The sequence below is a fragment of the Aureobasidium namibiae genome, assembly GCF_000721765.1.
Source record: "Aureobasidium namibiae CBS 147.97 unplaced genomic scaffold scaffold_5, whole genome shotgun sequence".
Lineage (NCBI taxonomy): Eukaryota > Fungi > Ascomycota > Dothideomycetes > Dothideales > Saccotheciaceae > Aureobasidium > Aureobasidium namibiae.
Window position 1 is genome coordinate 859,104 of NW_013581204.1, and position 21,389 is coordinate 880,492.

Sequence of the window (21,389 nt, forward strand, 5' to 3'; positions counted from 1 at the left end):
TCCTACACTGCAACGAGCGGACCGCATGTGCGGTCGCTGGTCCGGCCTGCATGCAGCAAAGGTAGAGTTCAATGTTCATGGCGCATCGGAAGTTGAACATTACCACCCATCGGCATAGTGACAAGTGCTGTGCCGACATCGCAACTGTTCCTCAGGCATGTCAGAGACTGAGGTCGGGAGGACAGATGGCATATCGCTTTTTGAATTCAGTATGCGTAGCAAAGAAGACTTTGCGAAAGTTGTGGTTCATGCATCGAAGCTTCGAAAAAACAGGGCAGATGCAAGAAGGAGGCTCAAACCGGTCTGGCCTTCGCGGGGCAACGTCCGACGCCGTGAATTTGTCGAGCAGGCACTCATGTTTTCGTTGGTAGAGTACAGAAGTATCTCGCTATACCATAAATATACTAAAAGCAACATTTCTAGAAGCAGAAAAGCTTGTGAGTATGCTCCGGCAGACAACGGCAACTCGAACAGAGTCTTCCGAAGATAAATTCATACCACAGGCAATGCAAGCATAGCTTTGATCGAGCCAGTCCCTCGGCGACCTTCGCCTGATCCTCGGTCTCGATCAACGTGTGAGTGAAGCAATACCGATGTTAAAGCTCTGAATCTCTTCATGTGACTTGACATAATACGCGTGATCAATCAGAGTTCGTCTTTCGGTGTCCTAGTACTTTTCGGCTTGCTGTTCATAACGGTTAACAATGATCAGACTGGCGGGTGAGGAAAACATACGGCTTGAGGTATTTTCTATAGAGGGCATTCAGAGTCTTCAGATGGAGGAAAGCATCGGCATCTTCCCCCAGACCCCATGCGAAGACACCCCCAAGCTTGCGGGACTTGACAATGATCGGAAACTTTTCCGCCATAGACGCAGGCGTGTCCCATGACCAGAAAATCTTCTCTTCCACATCCCAGTAGTAATTTCCATCGTTGTCCCAGACTCGGTTGTCCAACGCGGTGTGGAAAGATTTCTCAAGATCTTTCGGCACCTTGTCGTGCCATGAAAAGGATCCGCTCTTACCCAGATCGTTTCCGGTCTTTGGGTCTTCCATCAAGACAGTCTTGCACCCTACTGGCTCTTGACAATCGTCTTCTGTTCTGTACCACTTGACATAGAATGCAAAGCCCAGGTTCGCCTTCTCGGGAGGAACACCATTCGTAAGGTAAGTGTCTATAGCAACCAACGAATTGTCAATGCCAGTGTGGTGCATGGTAACATTGTCTCGTCTGTTAAACAGATCGTACGTCATGATGTTGACAAAATCCAGATGTTTTATTGTATCAGCAAGCGTATCCTTTGTGAATGCGACTTGAATATCGACTGGCTTTCCCCTACATGTACGTCAGCAAGGATTGTTCGAAGGAAGATAAGCATCGTATCGTCATGAGTCGAGACGCGTTGAACAGCGTGCTTTGGAAACAAAATGAGGTATTGCAAGACTGGTCCAGCTGCAAGTCTCAGAAATGACTAGTCTTACAGTGTGTACTGTCATGATTCTCCAAGATCGATGTTTGTGTTCCACTACAATGCCTTCTTGTGTTCGCTCGCTGGTCATAAAGAGCACTCGGAATGTGGAGCTGACAATGGGACCCCATGGCAGTGCTCCAGTAGACTGACACAGCCCGACTCATGAGTGAATGCACATCCATAGACTTACGGTACTGCCGCAGACATAATTTTGTCTGGTCCAATGGCGGCTCGAATTTCAGCAAGCAGTTTTGGATACGCTCCGACCTCCCAGCTCTTCTCGGAGTTTGTGATCTTTTTGTAGTCTTCACCGTTTCCTCCAGGGTACTCCCAGTCTAGGTCAATGCCATCTGCACCTGTGTAATCAAGCATAGCTTTGACATTGTCAGCGAACGCTTTCCTACCCATCTGCGAAGCTGCGGCCGCCGAGAAGCCATTGGTGTCGCCCCATCCGCCTATTGCAATCATCACAGCGACCTTCTTGTTTTTTGAAAATTTGGCGCGGACACTTTCAACTGATGTGAAAAGATCCCAAGTTGAAGGGCGCTTCCCGATGAACGATGAGGATTTCATGAATGCCAATGCAACATGTGTGACATCCGCGAGATGAACATCGGCAGGAAAGACTGGGTGCTGCCCGGTCAAGTAGAGGACATAGCGCGAGGCCTGGCATACATATGCCATAGCCGCGACCAGTACAAGTAACGGCGTCCGCATATTGTCTCCGAGTGTAGCTGCACCAAAGTCTGGAAAGTGCCTGTGGAGCGATGAGTCCAGAGCAAGACCAGTTTTCGATATCGAGTTGTGGTTGGCGTTGGACGAATGGCTTGACTTTGAAACTTGTTACATCGAGTTGTGGCTGTGCGGCCTGTAAATCATGATCGTCCCAATGCGGTAGTCTTTGCCCGCCGAAGTCATCCATCAGTGACTTCCTTGCCACTCACATCCTCACACATGATATTTCATATTGCTGCGACATTCTCTACCTAAGCGGTCTCGCAAGATGACGCGATACTGCTTGATGTCGTATAAGTTTCCATCTTTTCGACGAGAAACTGCCTACGCGTAGCACAAGACGCGTCTTCCTGGTGGCAGAGCAGCGGCTATCGACTAATTCGTCCACTACTTAGGGCAACCTGCGCCTCTGCATCAGGACTCCGAATATGCGTCTGCCGTAGTCTGCCTGAGACGACTTTATATTTACACAGACTAGCTTCGTGTTTCATCGGCCACGACATTCGGTCGACGCACCAAAATATCGCAAAGCTGGGTTTTGTCTCAATCGATTCGGCCTGTGTCGAATTGAGGTCGCCGGATATGGAACGAGTAGTCCTTCGCAATAGATCTTGAGCCTTCGACTTCAATTCACATCATCTCCTTGGGCTTAGTGCTTCGATGCCCGTCCTCTTTTACGACTAGGCACACACACGGCAGAAGAGGTACCAACATATGGAGTTGCTACAAATCAGCTCCAAGAGAGACCCTTGAGATGCTAGTTCTAAGTGGACGGCATGCGATTATTGAAGATAACGTGCAATGGTATAGCTACACGTACTGAGTGTTTTAGTGAATGGAATGCGGAGAGCAAAGACCGTATGGCGACGATCTTAGTTTTCAAAATCGATTTACAGGTACTTACTAGGTATGCTTGGGCCTTAGACCAGTCAGTCATCAGCGGCATGGGAACAACCTGCCCTGAATCAGATTCTGAATCAAGCCATGTGCTTGCGACGACATACTCTACATACACGCCAACAGTGAGCCCTGACATCTTGCCAAGTCGGACTCCTCTCATCGTCAGAATCATATATTTTGGATCAATCGCCCTCTGAAGTAAACAAATTTTCTGTACATCAGCCCTCCTAAGTCGCTTACCATCCGATACCTTACAACCGCCTCTTATGAAGACTACCGTAGTCCTCTTGGGCGCTGCATCCCTTTGCTCTGCGTCACTCAACAACACAGACGAAGGCCTCATCACCAATGGACTTGTCTCTCTTGGTGACTGGCAGACTGCCTTCACCAAAGCTCAGAATTTCGTCTCGCAGCTCACGACCGAAGAGAAGATTACGATTATTGGATCTGGATCTCTTACCAACAGTTCTGCCAACTGGACAGCTCTTGCTCAATCTGATGGACCTCAAGGAGCGGAGAACTTTTACTATGAGAGCGCGTTTTCCATGACTTGCGCTTTGGCCATGACTTGGGATAAAGACGCTATATACAAGCAAGGCAAGGCTGTGGCCACAGAGTTCTACCAGAAAGGCTTACAGCTCTTGGCTGGGCCTGTGTCCAATCCTATGGGCAGGTCAGCTTGGGGCGGTCGCAACGGCGAGTCATTCGGACCAGACAGCTACTTCAATGGCATCCTTGGTGGTATCAGCGCTAGAGCCTACCAAGCTGGTGGTGTCATTGCAGGTGGCAAGGTATGACTTTATCATCTTTTCTCTAGATAACCACTAACCGTTTCCTAGCATTTCATCCTATACGAGCAAGAAACTAACCGCACTTCGTCAAGTATGGGTGGCGGCGGTATGGGTGGAGGCTCGGGTGGTGGCTCTATGGGATCTGGTAACAGCTCGATGGGTTCTATGGCCTCCGGCTCTGCTCCTTCAGGCTCTGCCCCATCCGGCATGGCTCTGAGAGCCAGGGCTGATAATTCCTCTACTACTGATTCTTCTGAGTCTGCCCCCTATTCGTCCAACATAGACGACAAGACGTTCAGAGAGACCTACCTTTGGCCTTGGTACGACATCATCAAGGGTATGTTGTATGCAATAGCGTTCCAGCCTCTTGCTGACATGTCTTAGCCGGTACTGGTGCAGTAATGTGTGCGATGAACGAAGTCAACGGCTCCGCTGCCTGCGAAGACAAATCTCTCCTCATGAGCGCACTCAAATCCGACCTTGGCTTTCCGGGATTCGTGTTTCCCGATACCAATGCTCAGAAGACAGCCTATGGTTCCATCTCAGGTGGACTGGACTACGGATCCAGCAGCATCTGGTCTACATCAACTGTTGAAGCCTTCTTGAGCAACGGCTCCCTTACGGAGGCACGTCTGAACGACATGGTCATCCGTAATGTGATCGGTTACTATAAAGCCAATCTGGACAATGGAGAGCAACCATCGAAAGCAGCAGTAAGTTTTTTGAGATGTCAGCCAAGGTATACATGCTAACGAGATTTAGTACGACGACTATGTTGACACCATGTCCAATCACGCTGAGATCATCAGGGAAAATGGAGCCAAGTCGATCGTCCTTCTTAAGAACTTGGGCGGTCTTCCCCTAAACAAGCCTAGAAGAATGACGCTCTTCGGTGCCAACGCCGGACCAGTGACGGGCGGACCAAACATGCAATTTACAGTTCAGGGCTCAGGACCAACCTACGATGGCCATCTTGCCAGTGACTCTGGCTCCGCACAATCTTCGTTGCCCTATCTCATCACTCCTGAGGCAGCCGTTACCCTACGAGCATCGAAAGAGCATACCAACGTCAAGTGGATCTTGAATGACACATACACCGCCAGCAGCTCTGGTAATACCCTAGTCACTCTGTCATCCTCGGAAACCGCTGTCGACGCATCTTACTCAGGCTATGCAGCTGCTAGTGATGCGTGCCTTGTCTTCATCAACGCATTGTCTGGCGAAGGTGCTGATCGTACCGAGCTATACAACGATGATCAAGATACAATGGTCAACACTGTGGCCGCTGATTGTAACAATACTATCGTCGTCATTACCACAACTGGAGTTCGTCTCGTAGACCAATGGATCGAAAATGAAAACATCACTGCTGTTCTTTACTCTGGTCCTTTGGGTCAAGAGAGCGGAAATTCCATCACTGATATCCTTTACGGCGACGTCAACCCATCTGGCAGACTGATACACACTATTGCAAAGAACGAATCCGATTACAATGTCGGCATCTGCTACACGAAGAATTGCACTTACTCCGAAGGCAATTATATCGATTACAAGTACTTCGAGCACAGCAACACCACTGCTCGATACGCCTTTGGCCATGGTCTATCCTACACTTCTTTCGACTACAGTGATCTGAAGGCTTCCAAGCTGATGTCCAACATCTCTTACCACGCCAAGGGACGCCTCGAAGTTGGAGGACGTGCAGACTTGTTCGACGTGGTCGCAGAGGTAAGCTGAATCGGCAGCAATTTTGAATTCGTGCTGACATGTATAGGTCGACGTCGTTGTCAAGAACACTGGTTCACATGATGGTGCTGAAGTCCCACAATTATACATTGGCTTCCCAGAGGACTCCGGAGCCGACCAACCCATCAAGGCTCTCCGCGGCTTCGAGCGCGTAGAACTTAAGAAGGATGAAAACGCTCAAGTGAAATTCCAGCTGCGCCGTAGAGATCTTTCGTTCTGGGATGTGGCTGCGCAAGAGTGGGCTCTGCCCCGTGGCGACTTTAAGATCTATATTGGTGCCTCTTCCAGCGATATTCGCCAGACGGGTACGCTCGCCATGTAGATCTCAAATCCTTGCTAGCGACAGGCTTTGAGTTCTTCCGGTACAAATGGACATGGATAGAGTGGAGAAAGGTGGTCTGTTTTGTTAGAATCTTGCAGAGCGGGAGCAATAGGTAGACGACGGAAGCGGAGCCGTTACCGAACGTTGTGTCATGTCTAACGCACGTTCTCACGTTCTTCGAGACGACAGTTGTTTTCGCTTCCAGAATATACTCAGCGCTCGACTCGTAAAACTTCTTGCAGGTTGTTGTGGTCCGTAACATTCTTCCTTCCACCCACGAGCAGCCAGCTACGAGAAACTATCTCTCGGTTTGCGTAATAGAAGTGCTTGGCGTACGCCGGACTAGGGCCATCTCGAGAGGTTGGTTTGAAGCCCACAATTTGCGGCTCGTCGTCCCATCGCATGAATCGTGTTTTCATCATCGCACCATCTCAGAGCAGATACGAACGGTCTTCACGACATTTGGTTGGCCCCTCGAGACGCTCACAACACTGTCTGCCATAGCTGGTTCTATCAGACTGATGTCCTGCCTGATTATGGGCTTTGTTGGAGATCGACGTTTTCTGTAACACAAGTCCCGTCGGAAGGCTGCAGCCGGGCCGGATATGAGGCCTGAAGATCATGAATCTTTTCTCAACCCAGACGATCGCAGTGCATCAATGCAAAGCAAAGTGGCAGGCACAGACTATTGGTACCTGCAGGGCACATGAGGCAAGTACTCAGGTACACAAAAGCAGGTCGGTCCTGCTTGAATTGAATCTTTGCTCCTCTTCATCTTCTTTTTTCTAATATTTCTTGTCATTCTTTTTGATACATTTAATATGTTGAAGCCATTCGTTTTGGCGGCCGCTTCTTTTGGCCTTGCTTCTGCAGCAGTCACTTGCGAGAACCTCGCTGATAATCTTTCTTTCGAGGGTGTCGAAGCCTCTATTGCATCCACCAGCTACCACACCGCTGGAGAGACCATCAAGATCGATGGCGACCAGAGTGTGTGTTTCTCTGAGACTCAGACCGAGATCGACATGTGCAGAGTCACCTTGACTGTTGCTACGAGTGGCACCTCTCACAATTATGTGGAAGTATGGCTTCCTTCAGGAAACAACCCTTGGAATGGCAGAATGTTGCATACTTACAATGGTGGTCTGGCTGGCTGCGTCGAATACAAGGATATGAAGTATATGAGCTCGCTGTCCTTTGCTACTGTCGGAGATAACGGAGGTCACAACTCAACAACTGCGGATGGATCGAAATTGCTCAACGACAATGAGGCAGTGATTGATCTTTCATACCGCTCAAGACATCTTGCCGTTGTTGCTGCAAAGCAGGTTATCAAGGCATATTACAGTCAACCTGCTAGCTACAGTACGTAAGGCGAGGCTTCAGATCGTCAAAAGCCATCCGATGGCTTTTCGACTTTCGTCTATATCTTTACTACTTTCATATAAGCAACATGCTAACCGTACGCTAGATTATTACGTTGGCTGCAGTACAGGAGGACGGCAAGGATTGAAGTCTGCTCAAGAATTCCCTGACGATTTTGATGGCATTCTTGCTGGCTCAGCTGCCGCCGATTTCAACCACCTTTCCGACTGGACTTCCAGATTTCTGTTGATCACTGGCTTCGGCAAGGACGATAGAACTCTCTCCAAGGATCAATGGGTCTATGTTCACGGTGAAATCCTTAACCAATGCGATGAGCCGTTGGATGGTGTTGCAGACGGCATCATCGAAGACCCGACCATCTGCGAGTTTGATTCTTCGAAGCTGCGTTGCGGCACCAGCTCTGATTCTCGCTGTCTCACTCAGACTCAGGTCCAGACTGTCAACGACGTTTACTCGGAATTGTACGATCAGGATGGAACCCTCCTCTATCCCTCTCTGTCACTAGGAGCCGAACTCGTTGCATCCCAACAAGGCCTCTTCTCTGGCTCAGTCATTGGCAATGCTGCAAACTGGATCTCCAACGCAGTATACAACGACAGCAACTGGGACCCCACAACCCTGAACCAAGACACCTACACCAAGGGTGACGAAACCGATGTCCTTCACGGCAACATCTCCACCTGGAACGGCGACCTTAGTCCCTTCCGCGAAGCCGGCGGCAAACTAATGATGTACCACGGTCTCGCAGACCCCAACATCGCAGGCGAGAACTCGCAACGCTATTACCTTCACGTTGCCAAAACAATGGGTGCCTCCGACACAGAGCTCGACGAATTCTTCCGCTTCTTCCGCATCTCTGGTGGTGATCATTGTAGTTCTGGAGGCGCAGGTGCTTGGGAGTTTGGTCAGATTGCTGCTGGTAGATATGGTCGCCACAGTGCTATCGATCAATTGGTCGCTTGGACTGAGAATGGCGTTGCACCTGATACCATCACAGGCACTAAATTTGTTAATGATGATCCTGGTCAGGGTGTTGCTTTTGAGCGTGCTCATTGCAAGTTCCCTTATCGCACTACTTACAAGGGTCCGGACTTTGATCCTAATGTCACTACCAGCTGGACTTGCGAGAAGATCAACAACTGGCAGGAGTGTGGTCCCGGAGCACTTCCCAGACTGTGCTAAATGCCTCGATTAGACTTTTGTCGTGGGTACGGTCGTGGTAATGGGTAAATTATGCTGTAACTTATAAACCAAAACTTTTATCTACGAATGATAGACTTCTCTTCTAGTATACAACAAGGTACTCACAGTCATGATTTGAAACATGGTTTCTGCGTTCTCGTGTGCAAATACATGCTGTATGGGTGGCTGTGGAAACATTTAATAGTCTCACGCAGCAAGTTAGGGTTGATCATATCACGAATCTCAGAAGACGCTTTCTTATCGCAAGAGGGATCTTGTATTTCCATAACTAGGTAGCATATCCTTACACACGGACAGGTGTGCTACTTGTAATCCTCAGACTTGCCTAGCTCATAGGAACCTACATAAAAGCAATCTACCCAGCATAAGAAAACCAACGACTGCGGATCTCCAAGAACGATCCCACCAGATACTCTTTTCATTCGCCCCTGCTCCCGTCATCCAGCCTGAGCAAAGGCTTCCGCGCTCCTTCCCATTTCGAGCCGACAAAACTTCCACATTGGAATCCTGCAAGGACCTCGTGTTTCGAGTTGATTGCATCTCCACAGGCGTTCACAGACAAAGTTCAATGCTCGCTTCATCTGAGATACTAAAGATAGATTGCTTTGCATGCACAGAGGATCAAGGACCTCGTATCTATAGAGTCGACTAAACGAGGTCGCCGGTACATGGGTTCTAAAACACGTGGTATGGAGCTAAGTAGGAGTTTTGGAACAAGCCAAAATCTCCAGGGCATGCAGAGGACTCGAACAATGTATGGTGAGGAACTCTGCCTGATCACAGATAGAATCGTATCACTCGGTCGACGACGGATGTGCGTTGCCAGCTGACGTGCTGTGCAACTCAAACTGCTGACTACGGTGAGGTAGTCGCCACGCAACGCGCGCTTGCCGTTGCGAGTCCTGAGCTCAACTGCAACAAAGCTCCTCGACAGTGACACACAAACACATACCATACGCCAAGAGCAAGGAATACTAGGAGCAACCATCTCGTCTTCATTCAAAGCAATGCCTAACACCCACGCCATGACCCTCGCTATGCGATTTGATGCTTCCACCGTTTTCCCTTCCATATACACCTTTTGCTCCTCTTCTTCTTTCTACACACCAGCAGCAACCTCACCACCACCCACGCCCTCAACTTTGATCAAAAACTCCCTGACTCTGCCCGCTTCCTCTCTGCCCAGCGCACCCTTCTCTGACTCCACAGCCGCCAGAAGCGCACCCAACTGGTCTTCAACCTTGTCTTCTGCAACACCAGTACACAAAGACACGACTTTACGGTACAAGTGCTCTAATTGCGAAGACCGAGACTTGAGTTGTGTGGATTGCTGTTGCAGACGATCATTATTGGTCTCGTACATTTTCTTCAGTGTGCGGAGCTCAGCGACGGAAGGTGTGTCGTGCAGAAGTTGATGTTGGAGTGCAGGTGTGAGTTGTTGCACTGCTTGTGCTGCATCAGAGACGTCGGGCAGTTTGTTGGTGATTGCAAGTACAGGTGAGATAGAGGTATCTGCATCCCCCACTACAGTGTTTGTCTTTGTGACTTTTCTGCCATTGCGGTGTCGTTCTTCGAGGATGCGTTTGAGGTTTGCGATCTTGGACGCGGCTTCGCCGCGAGATTTGGCGCGGCGCTGCAGAGTTGCTAGTTGGTCGCTTTCGGTTTTCGCTACGGCTGACAGTTCTTGGATCTGCACGTTGAGTTTGTCGATTTGAGTGGTTTTCTCCGCAAGTAGCTGTTTGTGCTGGGCGAGGTTTGCGGTGAGCATACTTGTTAGTGAAGAGATGACATCCTGGTTCTGTTCTTCGATGATGCTTGTGTTGGAGACGGGTGTTGTTTCCTTTTCGTTTGCACCTTCTGCGGTGGTGTTCTGGGATGGCGGGCGGTTAAGTGCTTGCGCTTGGGAAAAGATTGGATCGATGTTTGATGGGTTGTTGAAGCCGGCATTAGGTTGTCCGTTCTCGTCTTCAACACCTACACCAAAATCGCGGGCTGTAATGCCTTTCTGGTTGGGAATGGCCGGGTCGGCCTTGACTTCCAGCAGTTGCTGAATGATACCTCTGTTACCAATTCTCGCAGCGAGATTCAGAGCAGTATTACCTGCCTTGTCTCGCGCATTTACTATATGCGTGAGGAAGCGCATCAGATTCATTCGCTCTTTGCCTGCTTGTCCGGGGGTTGCAGATCCATTTTCGGCTGGTGCAGGCTTTGACACGCTGCGAACCAAGAACTCCAACAAAGCTTCCAAGTAGTACTTGCTGCTAGGGGCTCGACCTTTGATACCACAGGAGACAGCGATGTGGTGCAGAATAGTACGGGCTTGAGCATCTCGTACCTCGATCAGGGGACTTAGAAGCTCTAGCACGTCAGGGAAAGAGGAGTGCTCGCAACAGTTGTTGACCAAGACAGCCGATATCAAAGCACTCTGACCTGCAGCATTGCCTCTGAATATGTTGGCACCTTTCTGGATGAGCAGTCGTAGTAACGATAATCTCGATAGTGTTGCAGCCCAATGCAGGGCAGTATTTGCTGACGGATCCAGAGGAATGTCCAAATCTTGTGGGGACAGAGACAGAAGTGCTGGGTGTGAGGCAAAGTCTTGTCTAGAGGATTCGGCAAAAAGGTCGAGGAGCAATAGACGCTTGTTCTCCTCTTCAATACCCATGGGGACTGGCAACGGAGGAAGTGTCACGGGCTCGTCGGATCCGTTGACGTTTTCTTCGAGGTACTGTTGAGTGCTTTGGAGGAATGATTCTCCAGGCTCTGTGGGGTCGAGCGACATGATGGAAGCGTCGACAGGGATCTCATCGTTAGGTCTCATACGCTTTCTTGGGGGTTCACCACCCGGTGCCTGTCTCCATGCAGCGCTTTGTGTATTGTAGCCGGAATCCGGGATTTGATTGTAGTTGGCATCGGCCAGGTGGCTGTGAGAAGTGTTTTGTTGTTGTTGCTGAGAGGCACGTCTCATGTGACTCGGACGGACTGGCGAGTTAAGTCGAGCAGCCTTGTTAAGGGCGGCTAGAGCAACTGACGACATGGAAGAGATGTTCTGGAAGAAAGTATTTGAGGCTGGTGGGCCATTCCTATCTTGAGCCCCGGCGGCGTAGAATCTCTTTCTGTTAGCGGCCATGGCTTGCTCCTTGGTCGGCGTCTCGGTGGTCTGACCGGCGCCGGAGCCATCAAGGTCGTGTTCCAGCAAGGGAAGAAGCAAATCCTCAACACCGTACTGACGGCAGAACTCACGACCTCTGCGGTAGGTGATCCATGTGCCTTGGTATTTACCGTATCCACCTTGGACCTTCTCGTGCTCGCCTGGAAGAATTTCCTTCTCCAGAACTTTTGTGCGTTTTCCCTTGTCGACACCAGCAACCTTGAGGATCTGAGTGGCATTCAGCCAGCCGTCGGAACGTCGTCGCATGCAAGCAATGTTGTTCACTTCCATTTCGTATACCTGGACTCCAGAGTAGACAGCCTAGCTCCACGGTCAGTTGGTTATCAGTGATATTGAATATCTAATTTCTCACAGTGTAGATGGTGGGCTTCTCGAAAGTGGGACGCATGTTTTGCTGGGGAGTAGGTGCTGAAGCTCCTTGACCATATCCAGCATCTTGTAGAGCCTTGAAGGTCTGGGCCATGCCCGGTGACTGTGTGACAGCATACTGTGATGTCTGTTGGCCGTAGGGCATTGAGTGATAGGCTTGATCTTGCGGCGTGCGGTTCGTGTGATGGGCCATATTGGCAGGTTGCCTTTTACAGCGACTATATCGAGGACAGCTAGTCGTTGCTGGGCAGTGGTTATGCAGAAGAGATTGTGTCGAGGAAGGTCGCAAAAGTGTCAGCACTCATGTCTAAAGTGCTCGGCCCAGCAAGATGCGCAAGTCGCGAGATGCAGCGTTGGACGTGTTCGCGTTGCTGCTGTGGCCCGTGCCTCGGCCCGCGCTACTCTCGTGAGTGCCGCCTATTGGCTCCCACAAACTTAGCGGCTCTTGCACAAGCTGCGACGATAGCACTATCAAAGTGTATTCCTACTCATCGATCGATCTCTTGCAGATTTTCAGGGGCTTCTCTTCAGCTTCTTAAGACATCACATTAAGGTGTCCACTGTATATCGAGGTAACAGGCCAACTGGCGAATCATATTTTGGGCGCTTTCCCAATCCGTTCACTATAGTACATAGATGTGCATGTAACGCCGCCCCAATTGATTTTGATCGTGTACAAGCTGAAGTAGTCTCTTCAACGTCTGCGGAGATACCAGTTGAATGCCAGAGCCATTGTCTCGTTGGCAAACGGTGTGGGCACTTCTGCCAATCCAGGTCTGGCAACTGGGTGACGGAGGTACACTGCGCTGCAGATCTTCTGGTTGACTTCCAGGTACCGCGGGATGAATGCAAATGCACTCATGAACTCACGCGGTCTCCATGGTGTGGCATACGGCTTTGATGCGTCGATCGGGTTCTCGTTTGCACGTGCAAGTGCGGCGTGTAGTAGCTCGGCGTCCTTACGAGCACGGAATGCGTCTTCTCTCTTGACTGGCTTTGTCTGATCGGGTAGGGCAGCCTCAGCTGGTGCACCTTCAACAGGAACCTTGGCGGCGATGGCCTTTAGCGTCTCCTCCAATGTGTCGATGGTCTCGGTACCTGGCTTGACGATGCCAGAAGGTCGTAGGCGAGACATGGTTTGCTTGACAGACTTGGCAAAGGCGCGTAGATCCTGCTTGCGCTTGCCAGACAAGCCGTCCTTGCTTTCCCTAGTAATGTCTTGTGCACGAGCAAGCAACGACTTGAGAGCAGCCTTGGGGTCCTCATCGGCTGACGGAATTGTCTTGGCAGCTTTGGCGGCCGCTTTCTCTTCCTTGTCCTGGACTTCAGCCTCGTCGAGGTCTTCGGCATCCTCGTCCACGATTTGCTCGGCCTCATCGGGCTCTTCGCGACCTTGCAGTGTGTCTGGGGAGTTCTTGTTGTGCTTGCGTGCGCCGGTAGCATAGAGAACACGCTCAGGATCTACTGAGAACATATCGCCGGGGTTGAGAAGGTAACCAGGGTGTACCATCTAGATATGTTAGCATGCGAAACAGCTAGTTCGACAAAGCAATGGCACTACCTTCTTTCCATTGACCTTTACGGAGCCGTGGACGACGAATTGTCTGGCTTGACGAGCACTACTGGCGAATAGAGCACGCCAAACAGCAGTATCCAATCTGCGCTCAGTCGGGAAATATGTCATGTGCATGTAGGGGGTCCTTTGCGGAGGTCGGTCTCTTTCTGATCGATCCGAGTCATCCTTTTTCTTTGTGACGATAAGACCAGAGCCACGACCTTGAGCCTGTTCGGAACCATCTGTGCGGGCGAGAAGTTTGTAATCCATGGGTACGACGGCGGGGAGGCGACGGTCGAACATGCGAGTCCATTTTCCTTCGCGAATTTGTTCACCATGATAGGCACGGGTCAAGGATTTTGCTAGCCACTTCTGCTGGAAGAAGGTCTTTGAAGCGGCGAAGGGAGTGTTTAGGCGCGAGATGTTATAGAGAGTCCATTTTGACCAGTCGGCTCGGACTTTCTGCGCATTGTCAGCGAGGCAGCGAGGGGGCAGAGAAAGGGCAGCATACGGGCTTCTTCAAACCGTGAAACCTCTTACGCATGGCGAGTGTGGGCGCAAAGCAGATACAAAGCAATCAACTGGCAGCGACGACTGGCTCGGACTTGAAATTCGCCCAAGACGGCATGCACAGCTTTCGGCGAAGACTTGTGTCCACCGGGTCTAACCTTTTGGCACGCCGCCTCGCCAAAACTTACGGTGACGGGCAGCATGCGACAAGTCAATCCAGCCACATCAAATGCTGCCGCTCTTCACCGTTCAGCAATGCAATGAATCCCGCCATCTGTTTCGCGCAATCCTGCGTGAGGCAACCTATCTCCCCGATCCACAAGCCCGTATATACGTAGCCACCCATGCTGCTCAACGCTTCCGAGAATATTCTCCTGGACACAAACCTGACGACGTCCTGAAACAAAGGAGGCACTCACAGCTTGACAATGCCCGCAAGTCTCTCTCTGAACTGCGCCGCGCCAATCAAGGAGAGCTGAAGCCTCTGCTCAAGCTCCTCCATCTGACATATGCCCGCATTGGCAAGAGACGACATGAGTTACTGCGCGACTTGCAGTACAAGCCGCCAGCCGATGCCGACCTCAAGTCCGACACGCTGCCCAAACTTTCCCCTCAACATATCGCCCTCCTCGAATCTCAGAAACTGGCTTGTCCGCCGACGACTGTTCGTTCTCAGCTCCGATCATGGGCCTTGAATATCCCAGAGACGAACAGCTGGGAAAGACCCCTGCCCAAGAAGCGTATTGCCAACACAACTAGGGACTGGTATGCCAAAGTCTTGGACCGAACGGTTGTCCCTCTTCCTGTTGCAGAGTGGGAGCGTTTGCGTGACCTTGCTCTGGGCAAAATAAAGTTCAAAGGTCCTCCTCCGCGTCGACCTATGCCTGCAGGAGGGGCCAGCTTGCCATCACCGCTTGAGCTTGCTCTTGGTCTCGTTAAACTCAACTCGCCTAGTGTCGTTCTCGACAATGCTTCCAACTCTATCCATGCCCGTAGGCTGACTGCGCGCTCCATGAGAAGATGCTGGGCCACGGTTTTTGCGCAATGTCCTGTAATGACATGGAACTCAAAGTCCCAAAAGTGGTCAGTCCAATGGGGCGGCGATGTTCTGAACCAAGCCAAGATTGCGAATGCCACCGAAGAAGCCTCTTTGAGCAACCCATGATATCTCGTGATACATATCTGGCATATTAATACAACTATCTCAGCAGACCACCGCCGAAGCTAAGATTGCGCGTTGTTGCGACCGGTCGCTGGCAGTACACCCCCATCTATACCATCAACAGGTTAGTGATTTTTTCGATTTCTCCGTGCGAAAGCCATTGCATGATGAACAGATCTTACGAATACTTATCTACATTGTCTGAACAACCTTGACGATAAATACATCTCTGACAACCTGATTTCACTGGCTCTCCAATCACCCATACTTGACCATACAATTTCTTGTTCCGGAAGCCATCGCTAACGAGCTATGCAATAGAAAAAGTTTGTGTAGATGCAATATCAGCCGATTCGTCTAGTCAGCTAGATTGCAGAGGAATGCTTCTTGGCCCAATAGATTGAGACGATAGAGCAACTATGCTTCATTTGATGGAGTGGGCTGTAGATACAAGGCCGTGAGACTATGCACAGCCATCCCAGGATCATTGACGTTCGCAATCAACTGAGGATAGCGAGTAGTCTGGAGACTCTCTTCAACTGTGGCGTAGATAGAACGAAGCATTCATCGAGTTTCACAAGAATTTGTTGATCTCATGCGGAGGTGAAGAGCACAAGAGCCTCAGACTTCTCCCACGGTCGTCAAAGCCAAGAATTCCGGGGGAATGATGGTCAATATTTATTCTACATGTCATGCACAGGGCGTCCTTTCTTTTCCATCCATTGTTACTGATCCCTAAACATTTTTCTGTATATCCTTGACTGAGCGTTATCTACTCGGGCACTGTTGAAATACCTCTATTCACTCTTGAAACCTCCCAATTCGTCACCATGTCCAACCAACCTAGCATCAGCCATGCAACTCGCGAGGGTGAGTCCAAGGATACGCATCTGGCACGATTGACCCTAGCCCATACACTGCTATACGTTCGGCCAATTGAAACTGTGTCGGTATACTGAGACATGCGACAGACGTGCCTCACATTCTCAACCTCATCCGTGCACTAGCCGACTACGAAAAGGCCCTCTCATCCTGCCACGCAACCGAGGAATCTCTAGCATCAACTCTCTGCTTTGCCCCCTCACGAGGCGAGCCCCCATCAGGATCCGGCTACGCCAAAGTCCTTTTGATCCGCACCCCCGACGACTCAGTAGCTGGCATGGGATTGTACTTCAACAACTATTCGACCTGGTGGGCAGCACCCGGCGTCTACCTCGAAGACCTGTTCGTCCTCCCTGAACACCGCAACAAAGGGTATGGAAAGCTGCTCATCGGGGCTTTGGCAAAGGAAGTCAAGAGGATTGGGGGTAAGAGGTTGGAGTGGTGCTGCTTGAAGTGGAACAAGCCATCGCTGGATTTCTACAAGATGTTGGGGGCTGAGCAGATGGAAGATTGGGTCACTTTGAGAGCGGATGGTGACGCTCTGGACAGGTTGGCTGGTTCGGCTGAGAAGGCGGCTAAGGTGCAGATTGATGGTAAATGAGAGGGCATATCTGACGATGCAAGCCCATCGAAGTCGATGTCTCATATCACGCCTCAGCTATGGTAACCAGGGTCATGAATCTGCACTGTACAAAAGGACCGTTTTCAAACATTGTTTCACGATAACAGCAAGAGGGTGTGAGTTTTGCGAGTGCTATGTAATGTGAACTTGGATCAAGCCCTCGAAGTTGTTGCGAGAGCTGGTCAGGCAGTCTACAAGCGACAGGACTCCATGCCAGCCCAACGAGTGTCAAGATTATACCTGTCAATTGATGCTCCTCAGTGGAACTTCGCAGAAAACAAGACTTTGACCATGTTGTCGCTGAATGGCATAATTGAACAGGGTCGTACCCTCAGCAAGGCAGCATGTTTAGTCCAACGTCACCACGACCGTGCTGGAAACGCCGAGAAGCTTCGCGAAAAAATCATCGTGTTTTGGGTCCCAACGACGACAGCGCTACCGAAGGAGCCCCTCTATCCCACCTACTCTCTGCAATCTCTCCAGACTTATCCAAGCGCCTTTTTTCTTTGATTGAGATACCCCTTGTCGCCCTATAGACGACTCTTGTTTGACCTCTACAAAAGTTCTTTTTATCACCACAGACTACACATCCCATCATGTCGTGAGTCTGCGCCCTGGCCGCCACATGTATGCTCTTTCAACTGACCTTTTGCGCCCAGTGTCGTCGGTCTCGACTTCGGTACCCAAAATGCCGTGATTGTAAGTCTTCGTGACTATTGCTTTGCGCCCGACAAGCATCTAACACGTCGCGCAACAGGCTGTCGCCAGAAACCGTGGTGTCGATGTTATCACAAACGAAGTTTCCAACCGCGCAACTCCCGCCCTCGTTGGTTTCGGTCCCAAGTCTCGCTACCTCGGTGAGACTGCAAAGACACAGGAAGTCTCCAACCTCAAGAACACCGTCGGATCCCTCACCCGTCTCGCTGGCCGATCGCTAAAGGACCCCGATGTCGCCATTGAGCAAGAACACGTCTCGTGCAAGCTGGTCGATGTTAACGGCCAGGTCGGTGCCGAGGTGTCATACCAGGGCAAGAAGGAGCAGTTCACTGCCACCCAGTTGACTGCCATGTTCCTCACAAGGGCCAAGCAGACCGCTTCTGCCGAGCTCAAGCTTCCCGTCAACGACATGGTCATCGCCGTCCCCGCCTGGTACACCGATGCTCAAAGAAGAGCCATCATCGATGCCGCTGAGATCTCCGGCCTCAAGATTCTGCGCCTGATCAACGAGACCACCGCCACTGCCCTTGGCTGGGGTATCACCAAGACCGACATGCCCGGCCCTGACGAGAAGCCCAAGAGAGTCGCCTTTGTCGATATCGGTCACAGCAACTACACCGTCTCCATTGTCGAGTTCCGCAAGGGAGAGCTCAAGGTCATCTCGACCGCTTACGACCGTCACTTTGGTGGCCGCAACTTCGACAAGGCCATCGTCGACCACTTTGCCGCTGAGTTCAAGGAGAAGTTCAAGGTTGACATCAACGAGAACCCCAAGGCCAAGCTTCGTGTTGTTGCCGCTTGCGAGAAGCTGAAGAAGGTTCTGTCCGCCAACGCTGGTGCTCCCATCAACATTGAGTCCTTGATGAACGACGTCGATGTCCGCGGTTTCCTCAAGAGAGAGGAGCTCGAGGAGATCATGAAGCCCCTCCTTGCCCGTGCTACTGCTCCTCTTGAGCAGGCTCTTGCCGAGGCCAAGCTGAAGGTTGAGGATATTGACACCATCGAGCTTGTCGGTGGCTGCACTCGTGTCCCCGCCCTCAAGGCCGCCATCCAGGACTTCTTCGGCAAGCAGCTGTCCTTCACCCTCAACGCCGACGAGGCCATCGCCCGTGGTTCCGCTTTCGCCTGCGCCATCCTTTCCCCCGTTTTCCGTGTCCGCGACTTCTCCATCCACGACATCTGCAACTACCCCATCGAGTTCACCTGGGAGAAGAGCTCCGAGATCCCTGATGAGGACACTTCGCTGACCGTCTTCAACCGCGGCAACGTCATGCCCTCAACCAAGATCCTCACTTTCTACCGCAAGCAGGCCTTCGACCTTGAGGCCAAGTACGCCAAGCCTGAGATGCTTCCCGGCAAGATGAACCCCTGGATCGGCAGATTCAGCGTCAAGGGTGTCAAGGCTGACGAGAAGGACGACTTCATGATCTGCAAGCTCAAGGCCAGATTGAACTTGAACGGTATCTTGAACGTCGAGTCCGGATACTACGTTGAGGATATGGAGGTTGAGGAGCCCATCGAGGGCGAGGAGGTGAGTCATGACAAAGAAACGACTTGGCAATCTCAATCCGATGAAGAGAGAGAACGCAAGCGACCCAAAATCACAACCAGTGCTGACATTGATTTTCAGGGTAACGACGAGCCCAAGACCCGCAAGGTCAAGAAGCAGGTCAAGAAGGGTGACCTGCCCCTGTCCTCTGGCACCGCTTCTCTCGATGTGCAAGCCATCGCCGACTTCTCCGAGAAGGAGCACAGCATGATCATGGAGGACAAGCTTGTCGCCGACACCGAGGACAAGAAGAACGAGCTCGAGGCTTACATCTACGAAATGCGTGCAAAGATCGATGAGGAGTACGCCGACTTCTCTAGCGAGGAGGAGAAGACCAAGCTGAAGGAGAAGCTCGAGACCAGCGAGGTAAGCATCACACCCAACGACCATCACATCCTTTCGAATACTGACCCTTCTCTCTACAGGATTGGCTCTACGATGAGGGTGAAGACGCCACCAAGGCTGTCTACCAGTCCAAGATCGACGAGATCCGTGCCATTGGTGGCCCCATCGCCCAGCGCTACCTCGACAAGTTCGAGGAGGAGCGCCAAGCCGCCCTCGCAGCCCAGGAGGAGGCCGCCGCAAAGAAGCGCGCCGAGCAGGAGGCTATCCAACAAGCACAGCAGGAGCAGGCCGCCGCCGCCGCTGCAGCAGCCAAGATGGCCGCTCAGCGCGAGCAGCAGGAGAAGAAGGACGCCGAGATGCAAGACGCATAGGGTGACAAGCACATCAAAGCCAACACTGCCTCTGCTTTTATGAAAAGGAAATTCGACGGTCTCTTTAAGGAATAATACGAGACTTTGATTCATCAAAAAACGAAAAACATTAGACCCTTTTATCATCTCTCACCTATCGTTTTGTCATGTTTACGCTTTCTCTTTGTGATTGGTATGATTGGGGGAAAAGGACATGGAATCGATTTGTTCTTTGTCGGTTGCGCTTCCTTCAAGATAAAAACATCATACACGATATCGTTAATGCATCATCACCATTCACATTCATTAGCCCCTTTGATGTGTTGTTGATAGCAGCGAGTATTTAGGGATCTTTCTTCGTTTCCTATTTCTTCTTTTCCGTTCATCATGCACAACTCTCTCAGACGCCCTTTTGCATTGCTATACCTTCCACCGTCTCCCTGACCCACTCCTTTTCCTTCTTTCCCCTATCACTTACGACTCTATAGCACACTTTTACGCCAACGATTTTCGATATAGAGATACATGTGAGGCAAAAATCTGGCAGTTTTTGGATTGTTTCAAAACTCTCAAATTGGCTGTTTCTATCCTCACATCACATGTATACACACGTTTCCACTTGCACTCCTTCTCTCCTTCCTACCCCTTGTATTGTGGCAAAAGTAGATTTCCCCTTGGTTCTGCCCGGGTCTGGATGTTTTTTGACTTACCCTCTTTTTTTCTGCTTTTCTGGTTTTTGGGTTTTGTCCACGCCCTTTTCCCGCCCAATGACGACTTATGCTCATCCTCAATTCCTGGTTTCCATGTCAGCATGGTAAAGTAAGAGCCACCCTACTCATCCAAGGAGCCGATTGATCGAACGAAGAGTCGAAAGTTGATGATGATATGGTTGATGTTTTTTGGAGATTGCCGACACAGATGTGCCCGACAAAGAATGTGAATCTGATTGGAGCCAGATCCGTTCCATGACTTTTGCAAGTACATTGATTGATTTGATTTTGATAGGTGATCGCCGAGGAGGCATTCCCCGGACGGAGAAACTCGTGTACGCCATGACAGCAACGAGGACAGACCGATAATGTTTTTGAAAAAAATCGCCGAAGAGGTATTCCCCAGGCGAGGGAGTTGTCACACCAAACGACACAAATGACAACGAGCATGCTCAGAGTCGAACTCAAGATCTGTTGAGTTGAGACTAAAGATTGCCGACACAATAGTGCCTGGCAAAGAGAAAGAGGTCTGAAACTACTAGATTGGGTTAGCGATTACGGTATAATTGACGATGGTGACCATTGGACTAAGAGGGTATATTGTTGGGGGGAAGCGAGGTCAGAATAGTATGTATAGTCCATTGTATATGGTTGACAGAAGTGATGTGGCCCTCACTGAGAGCCTGTACGCAAGCACCTGGTACAAATTCACTTTGGATGAAAAGGCACAATATCATGAAACAGCAATGGATGAATAGAATTGTACATTCAGATTGATAAAGCAAAATCGATCGAAGAGAAAGAAAAAAATGTTGCTCAGCAACTTGATTCAAACATTAAAAATGTATATCTCCCTTTCCCGTGGAGGCGTTCCTCCCTCTTGCAGTCATGAATG

General features: G+C 50.6%; 8 protein-coding genes across 8 annotated transcripts; 5 read left to right on the plus strand and 3 right to left on the minus strand.

Annotated features, from left to right (window-relative positions):
• Nucleotides 1-645: 645 nt before the first annotated feature.
• M436DRAFT_80449 (glycoside hydrolase) lies at nucleotides 646-2,155 on the minus strand (the record flags this gene model as incomplete). The annotated part of the gene is made up of 3 exons (XM_013573884.1): nucleotides 646-685; nucleotides 736-1,335; nucleotides 1,662-2,155. 3 exons carry the CDS (start codon nucleotides 2,153-2,155, stop codon nucleotides 646-648), a joined length of 1,134 nt encoding a protein of 377 aa, XP_013429338.1.
• Nucleotides 2,156-3,372: 1,217 nt separating this feature from the next.
• Nucleotides 3,373-5,965, plus strand: M436DRAFT_43093 (putative beta-glucosidase D; the record flags this gene model as incomplete). The annotated part of the gene is made up of 5 exons (XM_013573634.1): nucleotides 3,373-3,897; nucleotides 3,946-4,234; nucleotides 4,282-4,610; nucleotides 4,660-5,625; nucleotides 5,672-5,965. The coding sequence occupies 5 exons, from the start codon at nucleotides 3,373-3,375 to the stop codon at nucleotides 5,963-5,965; spliced, it is 2,403 nt and encodes an 800-aa protein (XP_013429088.1).
• Nucleotides 5,966-6,987: 1,022 nt separating this feature from the next.
• Nucleotides 6,988-8,530, plus strand: M436DRAFT_71474 (putative ferulic acid Esterase/Feruloyl esterase precursor; the record flags this gene model as incomplete). The annotated part of the gene is made up of 2 exons (XM_013573802.1): nucleotides 6,988-7,327; nucleotides 7,434-8,530. 2 exons carry the CDS (start codon nucleotides 6,988-6,990, stop codon nucleotides 8,528-8,530), a joined length of 1,437 nt encoding a protein of 478 aa, XP_013429256.1.
• Nucleotides 8,531-9,650: 1,120 nt separating this feature from the next.
• Nucleotides 9,651-12,285, minus strand: M436DRAFT_80452 (uncharacterized protein; the record flags this gene model as incomplete). Its single annotated transcript, XM_013573885.1, has 2 exons — nucleotides 9,651-12,023; nucleotides 12,076-12,285. 2 exons carry the CDS (start codon nucleotides 12,283-12,285, stop codon nucleotides 9,651-9,653), a joined length of 2,583 nt encoding a protein of 860 aa, XP_013429339.1.
• A 501-nt stretch (nucleotides 12,286-12,786) lies between these two features.
• M436DRAFT_71476 (alpha-L RNA-binding motif-containing protein) lies at nucleotides 12,787-14,191 on the minus strand (the record flags this gene model as incomplete). The annotated part of the gene is made up of 3 exons (XM_013573803.1): nucleotides 12,787-13,602; nucleotides 13,654-14,109; nucleotides 14,159-14,191. 3 exons carry the CDS (start codon nucleotides 14,189-14,191, stop codon nucleotides 12,787-12,789), a joined length of 1,305 nt encoding a protein of 434 aa, XP_013429257.1.
• A 195-nt stretch (nucleotides 14,192-14,386) lies between these two features.
• On the plus strand, nucleotides 14,387-15,322 carry M436DRAFT_43045 (uncharacterized protein; the record flags this gene model as incomplete). Its single annotated transcript, XM_013573622.1, has 1 exon — nucleotides 14,387-15,322. One exon carries the CDS (start codon nucleotides 14,387-14,389, stop codon nucleotides 15,320-15,322), a length of 936 nt encoding a protein of 311 aa, XP_013429076.1.
• An 827-nt stretch (nucleotides 15,323-16,149) lies between these two features.
• On the plus strand, nucleotides 16,150-16,802 carry M436DRAFT_71477 (GCN5-related N-acetyltransferase-like protein; the record flags this gene model as incomplete). The annotated part of the gene is made up of 2 exons (XM_013573804.1): nucleotides 16,150-16,189; nucleotides 16,291-16,802. 2 exons carry the CDS (start codon nucleotides 16,150-16,152, stop codon nucleotides 16,800-16,802), a joined length of 552 nt encoding a protein of 183 aa, XP_013429258.1.
• Nucleotides 16,803-17,419: 617 nt separating this feature from the next.
• Nucleotides 17,420-19,805, plus strand: M436DRAFT_80456 (heat shock protein 70; the record flags this gene model as incomplete). Its single annotated transcript, XM_013573886.1, has 5 exons — nucleotides 17,420-17,424; nucleotides 17,483-17,522; nucleotides 17,581-19,071; nucleotides 19,171-19,455; nucleotides 19,515-19,805. 5 exons carry the CDS (start codon nucleotides 17,420-17,422, stop codon nucleotides 19,803-19,805), a joined length of 2,112 nt encoding a protein of 703 aa, XP_013429340.1.
• Between the last annotated feature and the right edge of the window lie 1,584 nt (nucleotides 19,806-21,389).